This window comes from Ailuropoda melanoleuca, chromosome 3 (assembly GCF_002007445.2).
Source record: "Ailuropoda melanoleuca isolate Jingjing chromosome 3, ASM200744v2, whole genome shotgun sequence".
NCBI classification, from domain to species: Eukaryota; Metazoa; Chordata; class Mammalia; order Carnivora; family Ursidae; genus Ailuropoda; species Ailuropoda melanoleuca.
In genome coordinates this window covers 63,374,089-63,394,977 of record NC_048220.1, presented here as the reverse complement: position 1 = coordinate 63,394,977, position 20,889 = coordinate 63,374,089, and the positions used below count along the sequence as shown (strand labels likewise).

Below are 20,889 nucleotides of genomic sequence, written 5' to 3'. Positions count from 1 at the left end.
AAAGTAAGTTCTACGTCCAATGTGGGGTTTGAACTCACAACCCAGAGATCAAGAGTTGCATGCTGTAGAGACTCAGCCAGCCAGGTGCCCCAACCTTCCTTTTAAACTACAAAAACCTTACTAGTGGCAATATTCCCTTTCTTTTTTGACTCAAAGGTGATTTATAGAAGTACTTTAAAAGGTAAGTTTTCCAATTTTGTTTTTTGGGGGGCTACCCTTGAACTTGTAATTTTTATATTTATACCTAGTTACATACCAGTTTTACTTGTCCAAATTTAGCTCATCCTTCTGGGCCTAAGATATAGGCCAAATCCTTCAAGAAGACTTCCTTCTGTCGTATTGTGTTCTTTCCCTTCTTTAAACCTATATATGTGTGTGTGAGTGGGTGTGTGTATACATCTCCTTTATACATAAACCATAGTTTTTATCTTCCCCCTTCCCCTGACCGACCCCCACATTCAGGCTATTTTATTCCTTTATAAGGTTTACAGCTTAGTTCAGGGCTTTGTGGGTTTTCACAGCAAGATTCCATTCAATATAACAAATATTTATTGAGCACCTATGCATCAGGCATTGTATTAGACACTAGGAACAGCTTTAAATGAAAGATATAATCCTGCACCCCAAGAAAGTCTAGTAGGAGTGATGAACAAGTAAAGAAATTACCCAAATGAGCTTCAAGAACTTAGTCTGCAACTTCAGATAACATATTGTGTATTAGTAGCTTATAATACTGGAAAATAAAGGACATAATAGAACAAATCCATTCAAGGAGGAAGAGGGGAGCTAAGGGACAGTTAACTATCGCTTCACCGTAAATAGCCTAATAATCCAACCCATTAATTATACGAATATAATCCACAGACCGGCCTTAGAATCACTTGGACAGTTTGTAAGGAAAAAAAGAACGCAGATTCATACCTACTAGAATCAGAATGGGAGAAACATACATTTAAATCTGCGTTTTAAACAAACTCCCCATGTGCTAAGGCCATGCAAGGTTTTAGAATATAGCGAAGCCAAATTTGGCAGGCTTCATTCCCCAGCTACTCCCTCCTTCTAGCTGAGAGGGCTAACCCCGCGGTCGTGCCTCTTTTCCCTTCCTTCCTTTCCCTCGGAGCTGTCCGTCTTGTCTCCGGTCACTAGCCACAGGTTACAGGTCTCCTTGCGTGAGGCGAGGTCCAGCCACCTTCCGCCCGATCTACCACACAAATACCCAAACCCTAGCTCCGCAAAGGATTCGGGGAAACCGCAACAGGCCAATCTAAAGGGCGGGAGGAGGGGCAGAAAAAAGAAGAGGGAAGCGCGGTTTGTTTGATTGACGCGAAATGTGCCCAATGAGAGCAGAAGACTAGTGACGCTTCCGCCTCAATGGGCAGGACATTAGCAATGTCAACCAATCCGGCTCAGAAGTGTCTACCTTGTGGGAGGTCCTTGAAGCCGCTGAGGTGGTGGGTGTCTGTTGAACGGCTTGTGGAAGTCGTGCTGCCTTGGGTAGGGCGTTAAAATCGTTCTTGAGAGGAACGTCTCTGTCCGAAGAGAAAATGAGTTTAGCTCTGAGGTCGGTAATGAGGAGGCCGCAATGCTCTCCACACCCCGCAGCGGGCCCCAGGGCGGGTGTGTGTGGAAGGGAGGTAGCTGGGGCCGAGGCGAGGAAGGGGACGCAGTTTGGGACGAGGAAGAGGAGCCTTCCCGGGCCCGGACCCCTCACCCTGGGGGCCCTGGTGTCTCGCAGGTGATGAGTCCTGTGTATTTCTGCAGAGGTAGTTAAAGTCTTATCAGCGCGTTGGGCTTTGCACCACCAAAAAGGTGGGTGGTTTTAGTTGCGAGGAGGGAGTGAAATATCGCGATGTTTCTTCTCGCGGTGTTTCTGCAAGAAATCAGGCCAAGGAGCATCCATCCCTTCATTCAACTCCGCCCTCCAGGTCTAAGGCTCCACCTCAGCTTTAGTGATGCCGTCATGCTTATCTATAAATTTTGGAAATAACATAAAAGCACTCCTTGCTCTTATCCTTTGGCCCTGTTTTAAGGTATAAACGGGGACCCACTTAAATGATTTTAACTGGCAATCTCTCTTGGCTTTTTCAAAAATTTTTGAGTTTCTTTACCTTTCATTCGCTTCCGTTCTCAGATTCCCTGTCTGTTGCCCCCAGCGCCATGTAGACGTTTTACCTTAAAAATACTTAGTTACGCCTCTCTAAACAAGTGCCTCGTTCGTCTAAGAGGTTATTGTAGGCTTGCCTGGAATCAGTTGTAGGTCTGTGGTGGACTTGGCCGTCCAGAGAAAATGACCCCGGCAATGTCCAAGCTTGTGTAAAGTCAGGTCTCTTGTGAAAGAAAGATTTTCCTCAGCTTTATTTATTATACCTCTTCTGATCGATTTTTTAATCATCTCTTGCCTTTGTTGTAGATTTTTAGAAAGCAAAACAAGCAAATAGGTAACGTTATATTAAAATCAATTTTTACATTTTAAAGTTTTATGAAATTGTTTGGTTTCAAAACTTGTTTCTTATACAGATGTTGCAGCCCCACTTGAAACTTTGGAACACTAAGATTAGTATCTCTTAAGACATTTCTGGCTTTTTAAAAAAAGATTCCTTTAAAAAAATTTCCAGGGTTTATGAGAAACTAAATCAAAATTTACACGAGATTTACAAAATCTTTGACTTTGCACTTTATATTATAGAAAATTATCACAAATATACTTTTTTGGCATTTAATTTTCATGCTGTATTTAGACTTCAGTATTTTGGTTGATTTGTTAATATCAATGGAAGAAATTACAAATAAAGCGCCAAACGTAGAAATATGTAATCTAAATAACTTTTAACCTACAATGCCAAAAAACTTTGTAAGTTGTTAAATTACATGCTTTTTTGTAGTAATTTTGATAACTTATAAATGCTGTCAGAAGTAAACCAAATATATAGTGATCATCAATAATGAATTTTCCTTTGATTTTTTGTTAACACTATGTTGTAGAATAATGTAAATAGTATGAATGCTTTGTTTTTTTGTTGGGATTTCTGTCATGAAAGTAATTTTTTTTATTCACAGTTCTTATTTCTTCCACATTAATATCATTGAGAATAAGTACAAAGCCAGAAGGAAAGAAAGTTAGGCCCTAATTTCTTTTAATAACCTGTAACACTCTTCAGTTTTGGAAAGTGCAAATTTATAGCAGCTTAGACTATGGAGTGAACAAGGCTTTGACTCATGTAAGGAAGATTTCTTCATTTTTCTTCCAAATACTTCCTTTTTAGAAATTTAAAAAATTATTCGTTGGTTAATTTTTTTGTTGCATTTTGGAATCTTATTTTAATCATCTGGATGCATAGGAGAATAGGATTAAAGTAGACTGAATAGACTTTTCTTTTCATAGAAATGAGCTTGTAGTAGACAAAACAAAGAGGAAAAAAAGAAGAGAACTCTCTGAAGAACAGAAACAAGAAATTAAAGATGCTTTTGAACTGTTTGACACAGACAAAGATGAAGCAATAGATTATCATGAATTAAAGGTAATAGTGTTCTTCAAAATGTATATTTTTCTGTTAAAATGATTTGCATTTTTGATAGTTGGTTAAAATACATTTCTAAAGTATTTTAACTAAACTGGTTGTGGAGATATGAAACCATTTTAGATGTTCACAGTTAAATGCTATAATAAAATTGAATAATACTCCTAACATTTTTTTTAGACTTCCCTTTTCACATTGTTAAGTGAATAGTATTTTAAATATAAAAATACATTACTATGGAAGGCCTTATTTTTCATTCACATAATAAAAATAATTCATACTATAGGATTTAAACAGTTCTTACTGTATTCTTCCCACTGTTGTTTTTTTTTGGGTTTTTTGTTGTTGTTGTTCTTTTTTTTTGGGGGGGTGACATTCTTTTTTCACATTGTGAGAGTGTTGTCTTTTAATTTGAACATGTTAGTAACACATCCTTTACATACTTTCTTTGGTGCAAACAATGTAAGTGATGTCTGATGTTGACACATGCTAATGGGGGAAAATGTCAACCTTAGGGTGTAGAATTATTTATAAAGATGGAAGAGTTTGTTTAGGGTAGTACAGATCTCACACTCAACACAATGAGCAAGGCAACATTTTGGTAGCTCTTTAGCTCTCTTTTTCCACTTTTTTTTTTTCTTTCTTTCCAGTTACCCAGCTTTTTCATCCATTCTTCCTTTATAATGTCTCTTCCATTTGTTAACCATTGTTATTATGTTGGTTTGGGATCTTATTTCATACCTGCTTCTTCCTAAATGGTTTCTCCATTTCTAGTTTACTCTGTAGACTACCATTAGATTCATCTTTCTAGATTCTTTCCTCGTATTATTGTTCGTAAACCTTTAGTGGCTCCTCATTGTACACTACATAAAGTTCAGATTCCTTTGGTTTCTGAAGGAAACTATCGTGTCTCTCTTTTCTTGTTAATAGTAACAAGATCTTTTCTTTCTTTAAACTCAGGGGCCTGGACTATTTATACTTAATAACTAATCATGTAGAGTCTCAGGGTAACTCTTATTTTAATTCTTTTATCTCTTCTGTTGTATAAATTTTTAATATTTATGCTATGCCTTTTTTTCATTTTGGTTAATCATTTGAGAACAAATGACTTGTTAAAATGATCTGTATAATAAGTTAGTCCATTGTATAGTGTGTTTTGTAAACACTGGTTTGTCCTATTAAAAAAGGTATATAAATGAAAAAATTGCTGTTTAATTTCCGTAGTGGAGAAAAACTATCACTTTGATTTTTTAGAGACATAAAACATGGAGAAGAATTAAATGTTTTATTAATGTGCTGACATCCCTAAGTTGTAAAAACGTTTTTAAGAATTGGAAGTCACTTCTTTTGAAAGAGTGCTTTATAATTTGCTTTTCCCTTTTAATCCAAAAGGTGGCAATGAGAGCCTTGGGGTTTGATGTGAAAAAGGCTGATGTACTGAAGATTCTTAAAGATTATGACAGAGAAGCCACAGGGAAAATCACCTTTGAAGATTTTAATGAAGTTGGTGTGTATTTTAATAGTCTTTGTAATTAGCACTTGTTAGGAAATTATCCGTTAATATTAGTTTTTTTTTTAATTTTCTGGGTTATGGAATTTTGTTATTGAACATTGCTGTATAATGTAGATATTATATGGGGGTTTGGGAGCATTCTTCTTACTTATTTTAAAGAAAAAAAATAAGATTTACAGCTTCATTATGGGATTTATCATCTTGTCTTTTGTCCTGAAGATTCTAATCAAGGAACTATTGTGTAGCTTTTTTTGGAAAGATGTCTTCCTAAGTAATGTGTGTTTATATTATGTGATAAAACTAAACGGGTGATCAAAAAATTATTTTCTTAGTGTAAAACAGAAAATTCGGTATCCTTTTGTTTGGAAAATATTTCCTAAGACCATTCTGGTGTGTGATTTTTGTTGGCAGAGTTGGAAAAGAGAAAACCTGTAGCATTTGGTATCTTTGGCTGTAGATGAAGTGCATGCCTTCAGGTTGACAAAGCTTACGGGGGGCTACATACTCTGTATGACTTGATCTCAGTGAATAAAGTCATCTGTTTAAAGTTGAGGGTGGGGAGGGGATTGTAGTAAAGGAGGCATTTGGCAAACTCACGCAGGAGAAAACATTTTAGAACAACCAACTAAGCATACTGTGTCATGAGCTTAATATGATTGAATTTTTGTATAGTTGATTTTAGTGAATTAGTTATAGCATATATCAGGCTTTTTTAGAATAGAAGATTCTGGAAGGCAAGGACTTTGCTATTATAATTTAAATATACTGCATAGAATATTATACATAGAATGTACATATATTCAGGGTTTTTTAAATTAAACTTTCCAAAGCAGTAATACCACTTTATATAGGTCATGATATAAGTATATCTAGAGTTATTTTTAGATATTTAAAAAAATTTAGGAACAAATCCAGTTACACACACAAAACCTTTGTGTAAATATTCAGAAAGAAGCTGTATGGAAAGCAAAAAGAAATGGCAGTTGGGAAAAGATAAATTCATATCATTAGGTCATTGGTTTTGTTTTTTTAATCTGAAAACTCAGAGTCAAGGTGAGGAGAGGGAAGTTAAAGGATAAACCTAAAAGAGAAAGAAAACACGACACAGAAGGTCCCCACTGTAAACTAGAAAATAACTGTTTAGAAAAGCAGCTCATCCCTTTGGGGAGCATATTGTGTTGTTTTCTTCTAATCTGTAGATTTATTTACTTGAGAAAGGGGGGAGCCATCTTTATTCTTTTAGTCTTTCAGTATTGAAGCTCTTCTGTAGTTTATGATCTTAGTCCAAGTTCTAACTTAGATTGTTGTTTTATAGAAATGGGTGTTAGGATATAGTGGCAATGTATTGTTAGGAAAGGGCTACAATTCAGGCACATTCAGTACAGTGTAGTAGTTTAGCATGGACATGTTGGAACCAGATTCCCTGGGTTCCTATCTTGGTTTTGCGATTTACTAGCTCTTTAACTTGATTATTTTACTTGTCTTTGTCTCATTTGCAGCTATAAAATGGGGATAGTTGTACTATCTTGTGGGTTCTTGGGAGGAATAAATAAGTTAATATGTAAGTGCTTATTAGAAAGGGGCCTAGCTATAGAAAGTACTGTTAGGTATTCGTTATTATTACTTTAAAAATTGTCTTTGTTTCACTTAGTTTTAGTGCCTAGTAATGATTGTGTATGCATCACTGGAACATAAAAAGTGTGGTATTCGTGTATTTATGTTTGATTACTTTTTTTCATAGTTGCAGGCTGTTTTAGGCATTATATCATCATAATAATTTTATGCAACACATTATTTCATCTTAAGTAAATGCAGTTTTAAAATTGTGATTTTAGGGGCTCCTGGGTGGCTCAGTCATTAAGCATTTGCCTTCAGCCCAGGGCATGATCCCAGGGTCCTGATTGGGCTCCCTGCTCCGCTGCTTGTGTTCCTCTCTCACTGGCTGTCTCTCTCTCTCTCTCTGTCAAATAAATAAATAAATAATCTTAAAAATAAATAAATAAAATAAAATTGTGATTTTATTAGCAGTTGAAATCAGAGTCCCATGCCATCTTCACCTTTTCCTGATCCTCCATCTTTTCTGTGTTACTAATGGAGCACTGATACTGGGTTCTTTCCAGAATAAATGGCCATGACTAAACTTCTGCTCTGACTTTCAAAGATCAAACTTTTGACCATCTTAGCACACATACTTACTTTAGCTATCCTCAGGCTACCTGTTGAAAATACCAGTAGTCAAGTAAAAATTTATTAGTGTTTAGAAATCAGTCAAGAACTATGTATTTCCATTTGTTGATTATTTTTCAATAATAACTGAGCACAGATGAATGTATATTTATACTTTGAAACAAATAACTCCAAACCAGAATATTCAAGTCTTAGTTTTATGTATTATCTGTTACTATTGAAGGATATTGTTCCACAGATATTTCTGGATGAAGTCTAACACTGAATCAGAATATTCCCAATGTTAGAAAAAAAATTAAAATATATTTAATGTAAGTTTAGAATCCAGACATCTTGAAGTCAGTGAGTAGTAACAAAGGTGTTTTAGGAATTGCTCCTTTAAAGTAAGACCAAGATAAGTCAGATGTTTGTACTCCCTCTTTTTTTGGCGCAAACTAATTATTCCATTGCCTGTTTAGAATAGAATAGTGTATTACTGTTTTTGCTTTGCTTATTTAACAAATGTTTGCTGAATTTTGACATTAGATACTTTGCTGGGTTGAGGGAGGGGAATTAAAAGTTATTAAAAGTTCCTTTCAAGGAGCTTACCATTTAAATGTAGGTAAGAACAAGCTATAGTGTTCTGTGGTAAATTATAATTTTGTTTAGAGCAGGAGTTCTCAAACTACAGCCCTGGGGCCAAATTTGGCTGTTGCTTCCACACTACCTCATCTTCTACGCTGCTTTTGTGCTGTTGTGGCAGAATAAGTAGTTTAGTAAGAGACCTTATGCCCTCCACAAAGCTAAAACTATTTACTATCTGGCCTTTAACAAAGACAAAGAAAATTGTCAATTCCTGGTCTAGAGCAATTGAAGATGACTTTGCAGAGGGGATTTTTAATTTAGACCTTTGGGGATGTGAATAGGATTTCATCCTAAGGAGAATATCGTGGGAACGAGTAGAGAAAGATATTGCAGTCAGAGAAAACAGCAACAACAAAGAGTGGTGTAATAGAAGTATAGTATGTTTGGGAAACTTCAGGTAGTCTCCTGTTGTCGAGGTTAGGGAAATGGAAAGATAGGATTGGGCCAAATAGGTAAAGTTTTGCCTCACGTGTAGTGCTTGGACTTTAGTCAGCAGATGATCGTTTTCAGTTTCTGAGGAAGAGAAGATGATATATTTTAGAAAGGTAACTGTTGAGAGTATTAAAAATGGGCTGGAGGGAAGAAAGACTGCAGACAGAAAATAATAGACTTATGCTGAGGGTGGTGAGAATGAAAAGAGATACATTTAAGAGTAAAAAAAAGATAGTATCCTCAGTACTCTGGGAATTAATCACTGGTTAGGTTTATGGGATTCAAAATGTTCAGACTTCAAAAATGGGAGACTATCTGTTAATGGTGCTGTTATCTTTTTTGAGGCTATCTTTTTTGAGGCAACAACGATGTTGGTGATAGTGGGAGGAGTTTGGGTTCCAAAATGTTGAGTTTAAAGTAACTTGTATTTTTGAATAGAAACCCTCAAAAGATAATGAGAAATATAATTGAAGCTATATTTGTAGCAGTCCTTTTAATGATTTTTGATAAACTTTTAATGTGATGTTTTTTAATGTGCTGTGCTTCTAACCGATTTTTATAATGTGTAAGGTGTAACTATTTTGAGGAAGTATATTTCTGGTGGTATAATTTTTTGAAAATAGAGTTACATGGACAGAAATTAGTGAATTAGATTGAACCCATCTTAGCTGTCTGTATGTTAGTTGACTTATTTTCTTTGGGAAAAAAAGTATATTTCTTATAATTAAATTCTACTTTGTGGAATAGGAATAGAGCCTGAAAGCAGGGAGGAGAGTCACCATAAAGTTACAATGTTTTAGTTGTCCAGAATGATGGGTATTTATAATTCCCAAGAGAAGTTGTATTCTAAGGCAAAGTATTGATAAAAGATTATATATACACATAAGTCTGAAGTAACTAACACAATTAAAGCACTAGTGGGATAAGAATTTATACATCTTGGAGCCCCATCTGTTCCCCACATCACCCTGTTGCTTCTTTAAGTACATTAATACTTTCAGCAAGCTGCTTTTTTGGTTCACCTGTCATGTAAATTATTTAATTGGTGAAGAAAATTTCTTAACACTTTTTTTTTCCTTGTCCTGCTTTTTTGTTGGGACTAAATTCAAAATAAGTTGAGTATGAGCCATAGAGTTAAGCATGGTATTTTATTTTGGTGTTATGGCTGTATATATGCCAACTCCTTTTGATTGAATATTTATGAGCTTTGGTGATTTGCATACTTATAGTAATATACTTCAATTAGTTACTTGAAAGACTTTTTGGGTACAATTAATGGATAATGCAAAACTACTAAAGATGTATATCGATGATTTAACATTAGCTTAAATAGGTGCTTATTCTAAAGTTTACTCAAACCAAACCTGATGACATTGCAGCAAAACAATAATATTTTTTTGTGGGCTTGAATTGTATTTTTCTTTTTGGGTGCATTAAACTTTCCAGTACTTTCCATCTATAAACATTTATGCAAGTTTTTAATGATTTTGTAAACCTCACCAGGACTGAGTTATTTTTAATGGCACAATGAAAGTCATAAATAATTTTTGTTGTAGTGGTAGACTAGCATGTGGAATTACTTCAGAGATGTTTACTTAGATATTTTCAGAATTCAATCTAGTAACTTAAAAAATTAAAAAAATTTATACCACAGATTTTTACTTTAATTTGTATTATTCTGGCTATTTATTAAAGACTGCAAATATTGAAAATATTGTTTACTATATTATTATACTATTACATTTAGCCTATTAAGATATATTATTACTATTGAGGTCTGGTATTTCTCACTTTTTAATTTTAGTTGTCTGAAAGTTTATTATGTTGCTGAACAAAATGGGGATGACTTCAGAGAGATGTTTCCAGTTCTTTTTCTTTTTTTGCGGGGGTGGGTGGAGGTGGTTTGGAAGCTTTCTTACTGTAATCATGTTCAGTCCTTTTGGTAACTGCTTCTCATTTTGGAAAACCGAGGGGTTCCTCAAATCATGAAGATATCAGCAGAATTTTCATCTGTCAGACATTGTGTCTATATCAGTGATGGCAGTGCATTTTATTAATTTGTCACGATTTTTTTGTCTTTAAATTGTATTTAATTTGAGGAACAGTAGTGTTACTATTAAGTTTAGACATCAGACATCTTTTATCTAATTAGTCTTAATTATTTTGTTGGTATATCATCTCTACAACTAAGTTACAAACTCCTAGACTTTTGTGCTTGCTGTCAGTGGAGCCTAGTACAATTCTTGATAATAGTAGACCTTAAATAAATATGGTTTATAATCCTTTTTATTTTGACTCTGTGTGAGATAGTTTTGCTTACTCTTATAATAGGATAAATTGTTGATAATATAAAGATTAAATTTTAAAATATGGATTTGATTTTTGTAATTTCAGGCTTATCTTTTTGGGTTTTGGGGCTCTGATTTGGCAGTTTATCATCAAACTAAATGTTGAAAGATTCACAGCTTTAATCCTCATCTAACACTTGGTTGAGTTCACTGATGAATGCATTTGTGATTATAAAGTGTTTTTAAAATTTTTTAAATTTCTTTTAACTCTAGTGACAGACTGGATATTGGAAAGAGATCCACATGAAGAAATATTAAAGGCATTTAAACTATTTGATGATGATGATTCAGGTAAAATAAGCTTGAGGAATTTGCGACGTGTTGCCAGAGAACTGGGTGAAAACATGAGTGATGAAGAACTTCGGGCTATGATAGAAGAATTTGATAAAGATGGTGATGGAGAAAGTAAGTTTTGAGTAAAACACATATTCCAGGTATTATTTCTAATGTATGCATATAGTAAATTTTTCTAAAATCAAATGATTTTCAAGACCCACTGCATACTATCTCTGGTATAATTGTAATGGGGTTTTTGCATAAACATTTCACATAATTTAATTCAGAATGATGCAGACCTTTTAAAACCAACTATACTGTTTGTAATATGAGGTACCACACTTCCAAACAGGTACTTTACTTTTCTTTGAGGATGAAGCGTCACCAAAATTTCAGCTACTCAGTAAAATATCAGCTTTTAATGCTTTCTTCCTTGACCTACATGTAGTTCTAAACTGTAACTAAGTTCTGTTGGTTCTACCCTTTAAATGTTGTGATTTTTTTTTTATATCTTTATATAACTTTATATAACTACTTTTTTTTTATATCTTTATATAACTACTTCCCTANCCTTCCTTGACCTACATGTACTTCTAAACTGTAACTAAGTTCTGTTGGTTCTACCCTTTAAATGTTGTGATTCTTTTTTTTTTTATATCTTTATATAACTTTATATAACTACTTTTTTTTTATATCTTTATATAACTACTTCCCTAGTTCAGGCCCTAATTTCTTTGTAGGAATGTTACCATAGCCTCATTCATTATTTCCTTGAATGCCTGCTGGATACCGTGCCTTGTGTGCTAACTGGTGCTACACAATGAAGAAGGCAGATTTGGTCTCTTTAGCTTCCTAATTGCTCTCTATGCCTATGAGCCTCTACACTCTATTTTAGTCTATTGATAACATTCTTTTCCTAAAGTACAGGTTTGATGACGTCATTCCCCTCTTCAAATGCTGAATAATTCTTCAGTGCCTACAGAGTAAATATCAAAGCTTTCTAAGATATGTTCTGCCCTACCTAGTTTTATTTCCCGCTGTGGTCTTCCACGTTTCTGCTTTAATCTTCACCACCCATACATACATACCCTGTCCAAATACGCTCTATCCTAAAAACACTTTTTTATGCTGTGCCTTTCTCATCATGCCATTCTTTAATCCTAGAATGTTCTGATTGCCAGTTTCTGTCTGCTAATATGTTAGTCTTTCTCTCTGGTACAGTTTTGTTTTGTTTTGTTTTTTAAAGATTTTATTTATTTGTGAGAGACAGAATGAGAGCAGGAGCAGGGAGAGGGCAAGCGGAGAGGGAAATGGAGAAGCACACCCCCCTGCTAAGCAGGGAGCCTGATGTGGGGCTCAGTCCCAGGACCACAGGTTCATGACCTGAGCTGAAGGCAGATGCTTAACAATTGAGCCACCCAGGTGCCCCTCTGTGGTACATTTTAAACTCCATCTTTTTCTCAAAAGCCTTCCCTAGTGGTCTCTGTATGAATTATGAGACTTCCATTTAGAGGAGCAAAGTATTTTGACACTTTTGTACAGTGCCTTCTGTTGGTTACGTATTTGTGTATCTCTCCAGTATATTGTAAGTCCCTTAAGAGCAGTATGGAATCATAGTGTGAAAGGCCTAAGGCTTTGGAATCATACAGATCCTGATTTGAATTGAATCCCTACCACTTATGTAGTTGCTATGTAATGTGCAGGTTTTCAATGTTTCCTGAGTCTTGGTTTCCCATTTACTAAAATGGGAAGGGTGATACCTTCCAGGGTGTTTGTAAGTATGAAAGGGAGATATTTGATTGTATCTTTACTCATCTTTATATTCCCCTGCATTTTCTTGAACATAACGAGTGCTCTGATGTTTATTGACTCTAAGCCCTAAGCAGGAGTGTGTGTTACAGTAGATATATGTTGACACAGTATCAACTATACATATATACATAAATATATACATAATATATATGTTACCTTGGAAATACTGGCATGCTTTAATAAGGCGGTAAGACAGTAGCAACTAGCTATTAGTTCAGGTTTGTAGATTGTCCTTTAGAATTGTGCATCATTATACTTTCTCATTATATTTATGTAAATATTATTTGAGCATTATGAAACTTTTTAATACTAGTTCTTTGAAGGGTATAGATAGATTTATTTATATTTTAAAACAAAGATGATTAAAACTTGAGGAAATTTAAATGATTTCTTGAGCTGTCACTCTGATATTTGGATTTAGTAGCCACTCCTTCATATTTTAAAAATGTGTGTGTCTTCCCCAGCTGTTGGCTGTTACCCTAAACTAGCTTTAAAGCAACTCTGTTCTGTAAGGGTACTATCTTCAGTGGCATAGAGAATCTTGGTATGTCTATTTCATAAATCTTTAGTAATGGCTACTACGTATGTTGAAAGAGGAGAGTTATTTTCTTTTCCTGTACTAGGCACGTGCAAATTAGATTTTGGTTCTTAGCTTCATTTGGCACTGGAAGAAAATATCAATTAGGAAGCTGCCTCTTAAATTCAAACTTGATGTGAAACTTTGCCTAGAAAATGGGTCCGTTTCTTGCATGCCTTGTTAGTCTGCTTTGTTTGCTGCTTTTGAATCTCAGAGTTCACACCTGTGCTCCATTCCTTGAAGATTTTCATGCATCCTTAAAACCTTTCTTTGGTTCTCAATGCTTGCTTTACTTTAAGTCACCATACAACTGTTGCTTCAGCATCCTACTGTCATTTATTCAAATGACTAATAGGAAAATAACATTTTTTCTCTTTTTTCTAAGTGATTGATTACAAATAAAATACAGTGATGCATAGTCTTTTATTGTTAAGATTTGTCTTTTTTTGTGGGGCAGGGGTGTGTTCTTATGTTAAATTCATCTAATCTAGTAGTTTCCAATCTGGGATGTGAGTTTCTGGGGGTGGGGGCCTTCTGAAGTATTGCATGCATTCTGGGTGTATGCATCAAATATTGTCTGTAGATCATATGAATAATAGTATTGCACATGCGCTATTATTTATTTATTTCTGTAAATGCTCTTGCAACTGATAAAAATACTATTCAGAATTCATAGTAGCTATTTGATATTATCTATTTCTCAAACTAGGCATACTAAGTATGACTCTAATGGTAAGTCTAGGAAATTATTATTGAAAGGCATTTTTGTATTCAGAAACAATGAGAACTATAATCCATTTAGTTTGGCTTTAGGTACTGTCTTAACTTATATGGGTCTCTGCAGTTGTATGAAAAACTGCCCATTTTTGAGAAAGTACAAGTTACACTTTATAATAACTTGTTAATTTGGATTCTTTTGGCTGTGGTTTTGTTTAGATATAACCTGTTTTCTTTGTATATGTTAAACTAGTAAAGATCATAATACTTGCTGTCTTTTTTGTGGACTTTAGTAATTCTGCTGTCTTTATGAATTTTTCACACTTTGGTATTTAGGAGCAATAAAATTTTTTTTTAATTGTGTATATAGAATAATAAATATGATGAAGAAGGAGTTAAAGAAAAAGTAGATATAATGCAAAATATAACTAGAGCTGTGGTAATGATATAGAAAGAATCCCTTCCCTATTATTGCTCCCAAGGTATATAAAACACAGTAAAGCTTTTTAGAAAAATAAAAGCAACACTTAAAAACCCGAAGTGTAAATAAAATCTTTAAAAAAGGTGGGGGGGGTGCCTGGGTGGCTCAGTCAGTTAAGCGTCTGCCTTTTAGCTCATGTCATTATCCCAGGGTCCTGGGACTGAACCCTATGTCAGGCTCCCTGGGTCTGCTTCTCTCTCTCCCTCTGCCTCCCCCCCCACCCAAACCCGTGCATGCCCACATGTGCTTGCTCTCTTTCAAACAAATAAAGCTTTTAAAAAAAATAAAAACCCAAAGGGGACCATCTTTTGAATAATGATGAGTATTAACACTTATTTAGTTAGATTCTGTTAGCTTAGCATGTTACATTGTGTATTATGTTATTTAATTTTCATAATAGCTTTTGTGAAGTAAATGCACAGGATAGGTGCATCTGTAAGTGAGGAAACTAAAGCTCAGAGATTAATAACCTGTCCCTGCTTTTATCCATACCACTGTATTGCCTTTTAGGCTAAAAAATAAAATATTAATTAGGTTTCTATGTTTATGGAATTTTAAAAATTACATGCGATTATAATATAAAATATTCAATCCTCAATATTTAATAAAATATTCAACTGTCACTTCACATGCTAAAATTTGTTTTTTCCTCCTCCAAAGCCAGATGGTCTCTAAGGTACTTAATCTACTTGATTTCCCTAAAGTCTTATTTTTTTCCTTAATTTTATTTATTTATTTGAGAGAGAGCAAGCGCAGATATGTGAATGAGTGGTGGGAAGGAGAGAGAGAGAGAGGAAGAACCATACTACCCCCTGAGCAGGGAGCCCGACTCGGGGCTTGATCCCAGGACCCTGAGATATGATCTGAGCCAAAGGCAGAAGCTTAACTGACTCAGCCACCCAGGTGCCTCAGTTTCTCTAAATTCTTTATTTAAAAGACATGTAATAAGATTTACCCTGTGAAATAATTGATTTATGAAAATTTCGCTTAAAGAGGCAGTGTAGAGGAAAATGAAGTGTTGTATTTGTTTGATTCAATAAATATTTTATCAGGTGCCTGTTTAAAGGTAGCCATTGTGCTAGATTTATTAGGTATAGGAACTTGATATAAGATGATATTGCTAGAGAAGGAAGTGCACAAAGGCATCACAGATTTTCTTAATTTTCTGAAAGGCTCACTGGTACTAGAGGAGCTAATTTGCTTTCCTTAGCCACTTTTTTCCCTTCAGCTTTCCACTTTTTTGGATTTAAGTATTCTGTTTTTAGGCTATGGAAATTATGGAATAGTTTAAAATATATTTAAATGCTATAATACTTTAAAGTGTTCATACATAAATATAACAAAAATTAACTTTTGTGGTTTTAAAACTATATGTGAAACTTAATTTTGAAATTTGAGTGTTGAAATTTTACAGATTGAGAGAAAAAAGTTCTGGGTCTTTAAGGAACAAATCATACAAATCACATTTTCCGGATTTCGAGTAATGTAATCCTAGCTCTTTTATGCTATTAAAATAATATATAGTCAAATTATTCTAAGGTTCCTTTCATTATGTTGTTTTTCTTAAAAACATAATCTCATTTCTTGTTTCGGTCTAGATACCTCAGTTTAGACTGACTGAGTCAGAGGTTCTTAAATGAAAGTGTATAATGATGAAATTGTTTAAACCGTTTATATATGTGTGTATTTTTTCTTTTTTAAACTGGGAGAGAAAGGGGTCATAGCTTTCGTAACATGTCGAAACATGTTTTTAAGTGCAAAAATTAAAGATCACTACTACAATCTGTGAGATCATTTCAAATATTACAGGTTATATATTCTGTTCTACTTTGTCATGGTGTCTTGTAGATGTTTAATACTGAAGTGCATGGATTCATGATTCATTATCACCTCTGGACATCTCATTCTTCTTAACTCCTTAGAGCTTATTTTCACACTATTTTCTTTCTTTCTTTTTTTTCCAACTATATTGCTGATGATCTCCTACCTTAGCTTTGTTTCCACCTCTTGTTAAACCAAATCCTATGTTTTTATTTTAAAGCCCAAGTTTGGATTTATTCTTAATTAAATTTTTCTCAGAAGTAAGGATTTTTCCCATTCTTAGATGGAATGTTTTTCAACACAGATAGGTGGTTTTTATTTTAATAATTTTTGTGTTATAAATGTTTCCTTTATGAAACATGACTTACATAATTTATTGAAACTGGTTTTCTGTGTGGTTTCTGAAACCAGTATACTTTTTTCATTCTCGATGTACATATTTTATCTCCTCAACGTTTTTTAATTGGTTAATTTTTGTCTAACTTTTCATTATGAATCTTCTCAAACATAGAGGAAAAATGTTTGTTTAGTACAATGAACACCTTTATACCTTCTATCTAGATTCAGTAATTAACATTTTACTATATTTGCTTTGTCTATTGTGTATATTTTTATTCTGGATCATTTGAAAAATGTATCATGAACTTGACCTCCCTAACATTTTAGCATGTATCTGTTAAGAATAAGGATATTATCTTTCATAATTGTGATACTGTTGTTATTGCTAAGAAAACTAAAAATAATTTTATAATACCACCATATAATATCTTCACTTTCAAGATGCTATAGAATAGGAACCCTCGTGTCTGTTTATTACTAGGTGGAAACAATCTAAAAGATCATATTGTAGTTCAGTTTTTTCAGATGAAGAAAATGAGACACAGAACTGTTCTGTACCAGAGCTATGACTGGAATTCAGGTCTCTTTTTTCCTCATTACAGTGTTCTTGTTTTCATTATCAAAATTATCATTCATAACTTGTGCTTTGTTAAGGTATATGTTAAGTTTTGGAGCCCATGAAGTCACCTGTTTTACAAAGTAGAAGCATTCTTTTCTGAATACTTCTGTTGATAATTTGTGTGTATGTGTGTATATTGATTTTAAAAATTATATTTAATAAGATTATTACCTATTTATTTCTAGGTTGCTTTCTTAAAAATTGTATTTTATAAACTGGAAGTTCTTACTGAATTTTATTTATGGTTTTGGTGAACTAACAATTTGTCTTTATGAGTAATTCTTTCTACATTTATATCTATATATTATAATTGCTATATTACCTTGCTAATTAAGATTAAATTTGTATCTTTTAAAATTACTATTCCTCTAGATATTTTTGAGGTCTGGTGACCTGGTTTCAACTTTATTTTTGTTTTTTTCTTTAGTAGGCTTTTAAATATATAAAAGTTCAAAAAACAACAATTTGACTTTTTAAAAACTTCTAACATATTTTCCATTAGAATTCTAATATTACATGCATAATAGATTTAATAAGCTTATATATAAAGGAAGGGTTTACCAAATGAATTAGTAGAATAAAGATTATAAAGAGGATTTAATCATTTAAGAAATTAAAAATGCCAAGCTTTAAAACTATTTTTGCAAGTGTATATAAATATTATGATTATGATGGACTTTTTTGTAACTTAAATGTCTTTTCAGTAATTAATATTATAGAATACTAACTTATATTGTTTGTCACATGTTATATATTTTTGTATTCATGAGGTTCTACTTAATAAACATGATCAATTTCCTATCAAAAAAGTAAAAGCAAAACAGTATGTCTTGGTTTATTAACAATTTTGTATAATATAAAATTTAAAGATACTTAGTATAAAATGCTAGTATTGTTCTGTGAAAAACTGTACATTTCTGACTTACATTTTCTTTCTTACCACAGTAAATCAAGAGGAGTTCATTGCTATTATGACTGGTGACATTTAAAGAATTACAAGGATAAACACCAAGAATGTTGCAGTTATCATCTATATTCTATTTTTGTGCCTGGAGCCATGTTAAAAAAAAAAACAAAAACTTAGTTCTTTTTTTCGAAAAGAACCAAAAATAAGTGTCTTATGTATTCATATTTTACTACTGTTAAGTTTCTTTGTATGAACAGCATTGTTAGCACTCTAATAGTTTAGCTTTGTATTTATAATATAGCTTTTATATATATATATACATATATATATAAAGTTTAAAAAATTAAATCATGTGGTACACATTCTCTGAAAGTTTTTTATTCGGCATCAGTAATCACTTTCGTTTTGATTCACATGTTACAGACTTTCATTAATAAAATGTTTATTTTAGTAGTGTTTTAAAGTATGGTAAACTTTCTGTTTTATAATTCCAAATATCTGTAAACACTTAATGGTATCTTTCTTAAATCTTTTTATACTACTATTTTCAGAAACAAAAATTGAAATACAAATAGCAATAGAATAGCACTTTTTTCTCTTACAAGTTTGACATTTTATGTTTCGGTACAAGACGATGACTCAATACAGGCATAATTCCTTTTTTAAGAGTCATGTCTTTCAGTTTGGAAGGAAAAAGTGTTGTGCATGTAGACCCATTTATCCTCATGTATTATGGTCTATAGCATTTCTGGTGTCTTACCGTAAGTTATGACAGTTAAATCTGGATATTTCTCTCTTAAACTGATTGATTACAGTTTGAATCATCTGATTTCTTGACAAAGTTAAAGATTTAAATTTTGGAATTTTGATCTGTTATGATAATTACCACTCAATTAAACGTCACAATGATGAAAATAGAAAACTAAGCCACAGAAATCATTTAAGATTGTTTTACCTGTATAAAGGAACATTCTGTGATTCACCAGGAGACAGTAAAGACCGATATTCCAGGTATTGGTGGGCTCTTCTGCCTTATAGAAATGTATGTTAGTGGGGAGACAAGTGGTTTTATGAGATATAGAGAATTGGTATCTATACTGATCCTTCACCAATAATCTGGTTCCTGGTGGTATGGGCCCTCTGGAAGAAAGTTGTCTGTTTCAGTGATCTTTCTTTAGATTTCTTGTTTTAAATTTAAAAAGTACAGTAATAATTTGAGGCACTTGAAATGTGAGTTTCTAGAGTATTATATAAAGTTACTAGAAATTTAACAAATCAGTAGGGAATAATCTAATAGTGGTGGCATTTCAAAAAGTTAACTAGAAAGTAAGTTAATTGTTCATACTAAAATTTAATTTTGAATATGAAATTAATGCTCACAGTAGGAACAAAATCCAAAGCAACAAATATTCTTTGAAATTAAAAATTTTTATCACCCTTACTGATGAATTGCCTTCTATGTCTTGATCACAAAATATGTTGATTTCCAGGAAATTAAAGAATAAAGAAAGTAAAGAATAAAACATAAAAATAAATCTAGGCTTGCTTGTCTTCTGCCACTTTATTATAATAAATAATCCAAGCTACTTTTTGTCACAGTGATAACTTCTTTTTATTCTTCATATAAATACTTACTCTTTGGGATACCAGCAATTTTGTTTCTTCTCTTCTTACTGTGGGCTGAGGGAAGAGTGCTCACCTCCTTTCTCCATATTTGTGGAAGCTTTTGCCTGCAGAAGGGTAGGAATAATTTTTTTCAGTGTTAATAATCAGTATCTGTAGAGTTGAAAAGTCAATAAAATAGGTAGTAGAGGTGACTTTAAGAAAAGAGTGAATTTGCTTTAACAGAGGAAAGTGGAGATGGGTATTAGTCTTATTTATCGTTACAGTCACATTTCATGCAATGGCATTTCATGATGTAAGAAAGTATTTGTTTTTTGCTAAACTTGCCTAGTTTATTGCTGTTTTGGTGTCCTGGTAAGCTTTGATAGTTTGGGATTTGTCAGCTAAGATCTTTTCCTTTGTTACAAGCCAACAAAGCCTACTGTCTAAAGAACCTATGTGCCTATTATGGAAGACTTTCAAATTTAGTTGATGTGCCCATGTTAATGGCCTTACATTAGCAAACACCATAAGTAGATTATCCAGTTGAGTGGCAAATGGCCTCAACTTCATAAGCCATCTTTCTGATGCTAGTCCTTGGAAGTAAATTTTCTTGGGGATTTACTAGTGATGTGTTCTTGAAAAAGATTATTTATGAACACCATGATGAAGAAGGCAAAATAATTTTTTAAATCACTTTAAATAAATTTAAATTACATAAGTAATACATAAAGATCTTATATAAAGTAAAGGCCCACATTTTTTTTTAACCCCTATCCTATTGTCACCCCTCTCTGAATAATATCAATGTCAGATTTCAGACAGGAGGAGTACAATTAGATGTTTTAATAGTACAGTATGAGGAATAGGCTAATCTGATACTGGAGAACAAAAAATTTAGAAAGGGAACACTGAGATAGTTAACTATAGGAAGTAAGTACCACACCTAGAGCTGAGGGAACAGAAGATAGAGAATACCAGAAACTAGAAGCTTTGAGGAAGGGTCCTTTAGAGCAGGGACTTGGGGACATTTGAGGAGAGGGTACTGCTAGCTAGTATTGGTGGGGAATGATAAGAAGCTGGANCCACACCTAGAGCTGAGGGAACAGAAGATAG

The 20,889-nt window shown here is 33.3% G+C and overlaps 2 protein-coding genes across 6 annotated transcripts in view; one reads left to right on the top strand and one right to left on the bottom strand.

The window, feature by feature from the left end:
* The window catches only part of POLR3G (RNA polymerase III subunit G), a 100,023-nt gene extending 98,494 nt beyond the window's left edge, over nucleotides 1–1,529 (bottom strand). For 3 of the 4 annotated variants that reach the window (XM_019806498.2, XM_019806509.2, XM_019806505.2), the window contains exon 1: nucleotides 1,421–1,529. The gene's annotated coding sequence lies outside the window, so the exon portion shown is untranslated. The remainder of the gene's footprint in view (nucleotides 1–1,420) is intronic. The other variant, XM_034656483.1, reaches the window with a different exon arrangement.
* CETN3 (centrin 3) lies at nucleotides 1,424–19,706 on the top strand. 2 transcript variants are annotated; one of them, XM_002913616.4, is made up of 5 exons: nucleotides 1,424–1,561; nucleotides 3,383–3,518; nucleotides 4,911–5,025; nucleotides 10,836–11,027; nucleotides 18,210–18,337. In XM_002913616.4, exons 1-5 carry the CDS (start codon nucleotides 1,545–1,547, stop codon nucleotides 18,251–18,253), a joined length of 504 nt encoding a protein of 167 aa, XP_002913662.1. In that variant the 5' UTR covers nucleotides 1,424–1,544; the 3' UTR covers nucleotides 18,254–18,337. The 2 variants fall into 2 exon arrangements, with proteins under 2 accessions (XP_002913662.1, XP_019662074.1); XM_019806515.2 differs by lacking the exon at nucleotides 1,424–1,561 and adding an exon at nucleotides 1,568–1,735 and having other exon boundaries at nucleotides 18,210–19,706.
* Nucleotides 19,707–20,889: the final 1,183 nt, after the last annotated feature.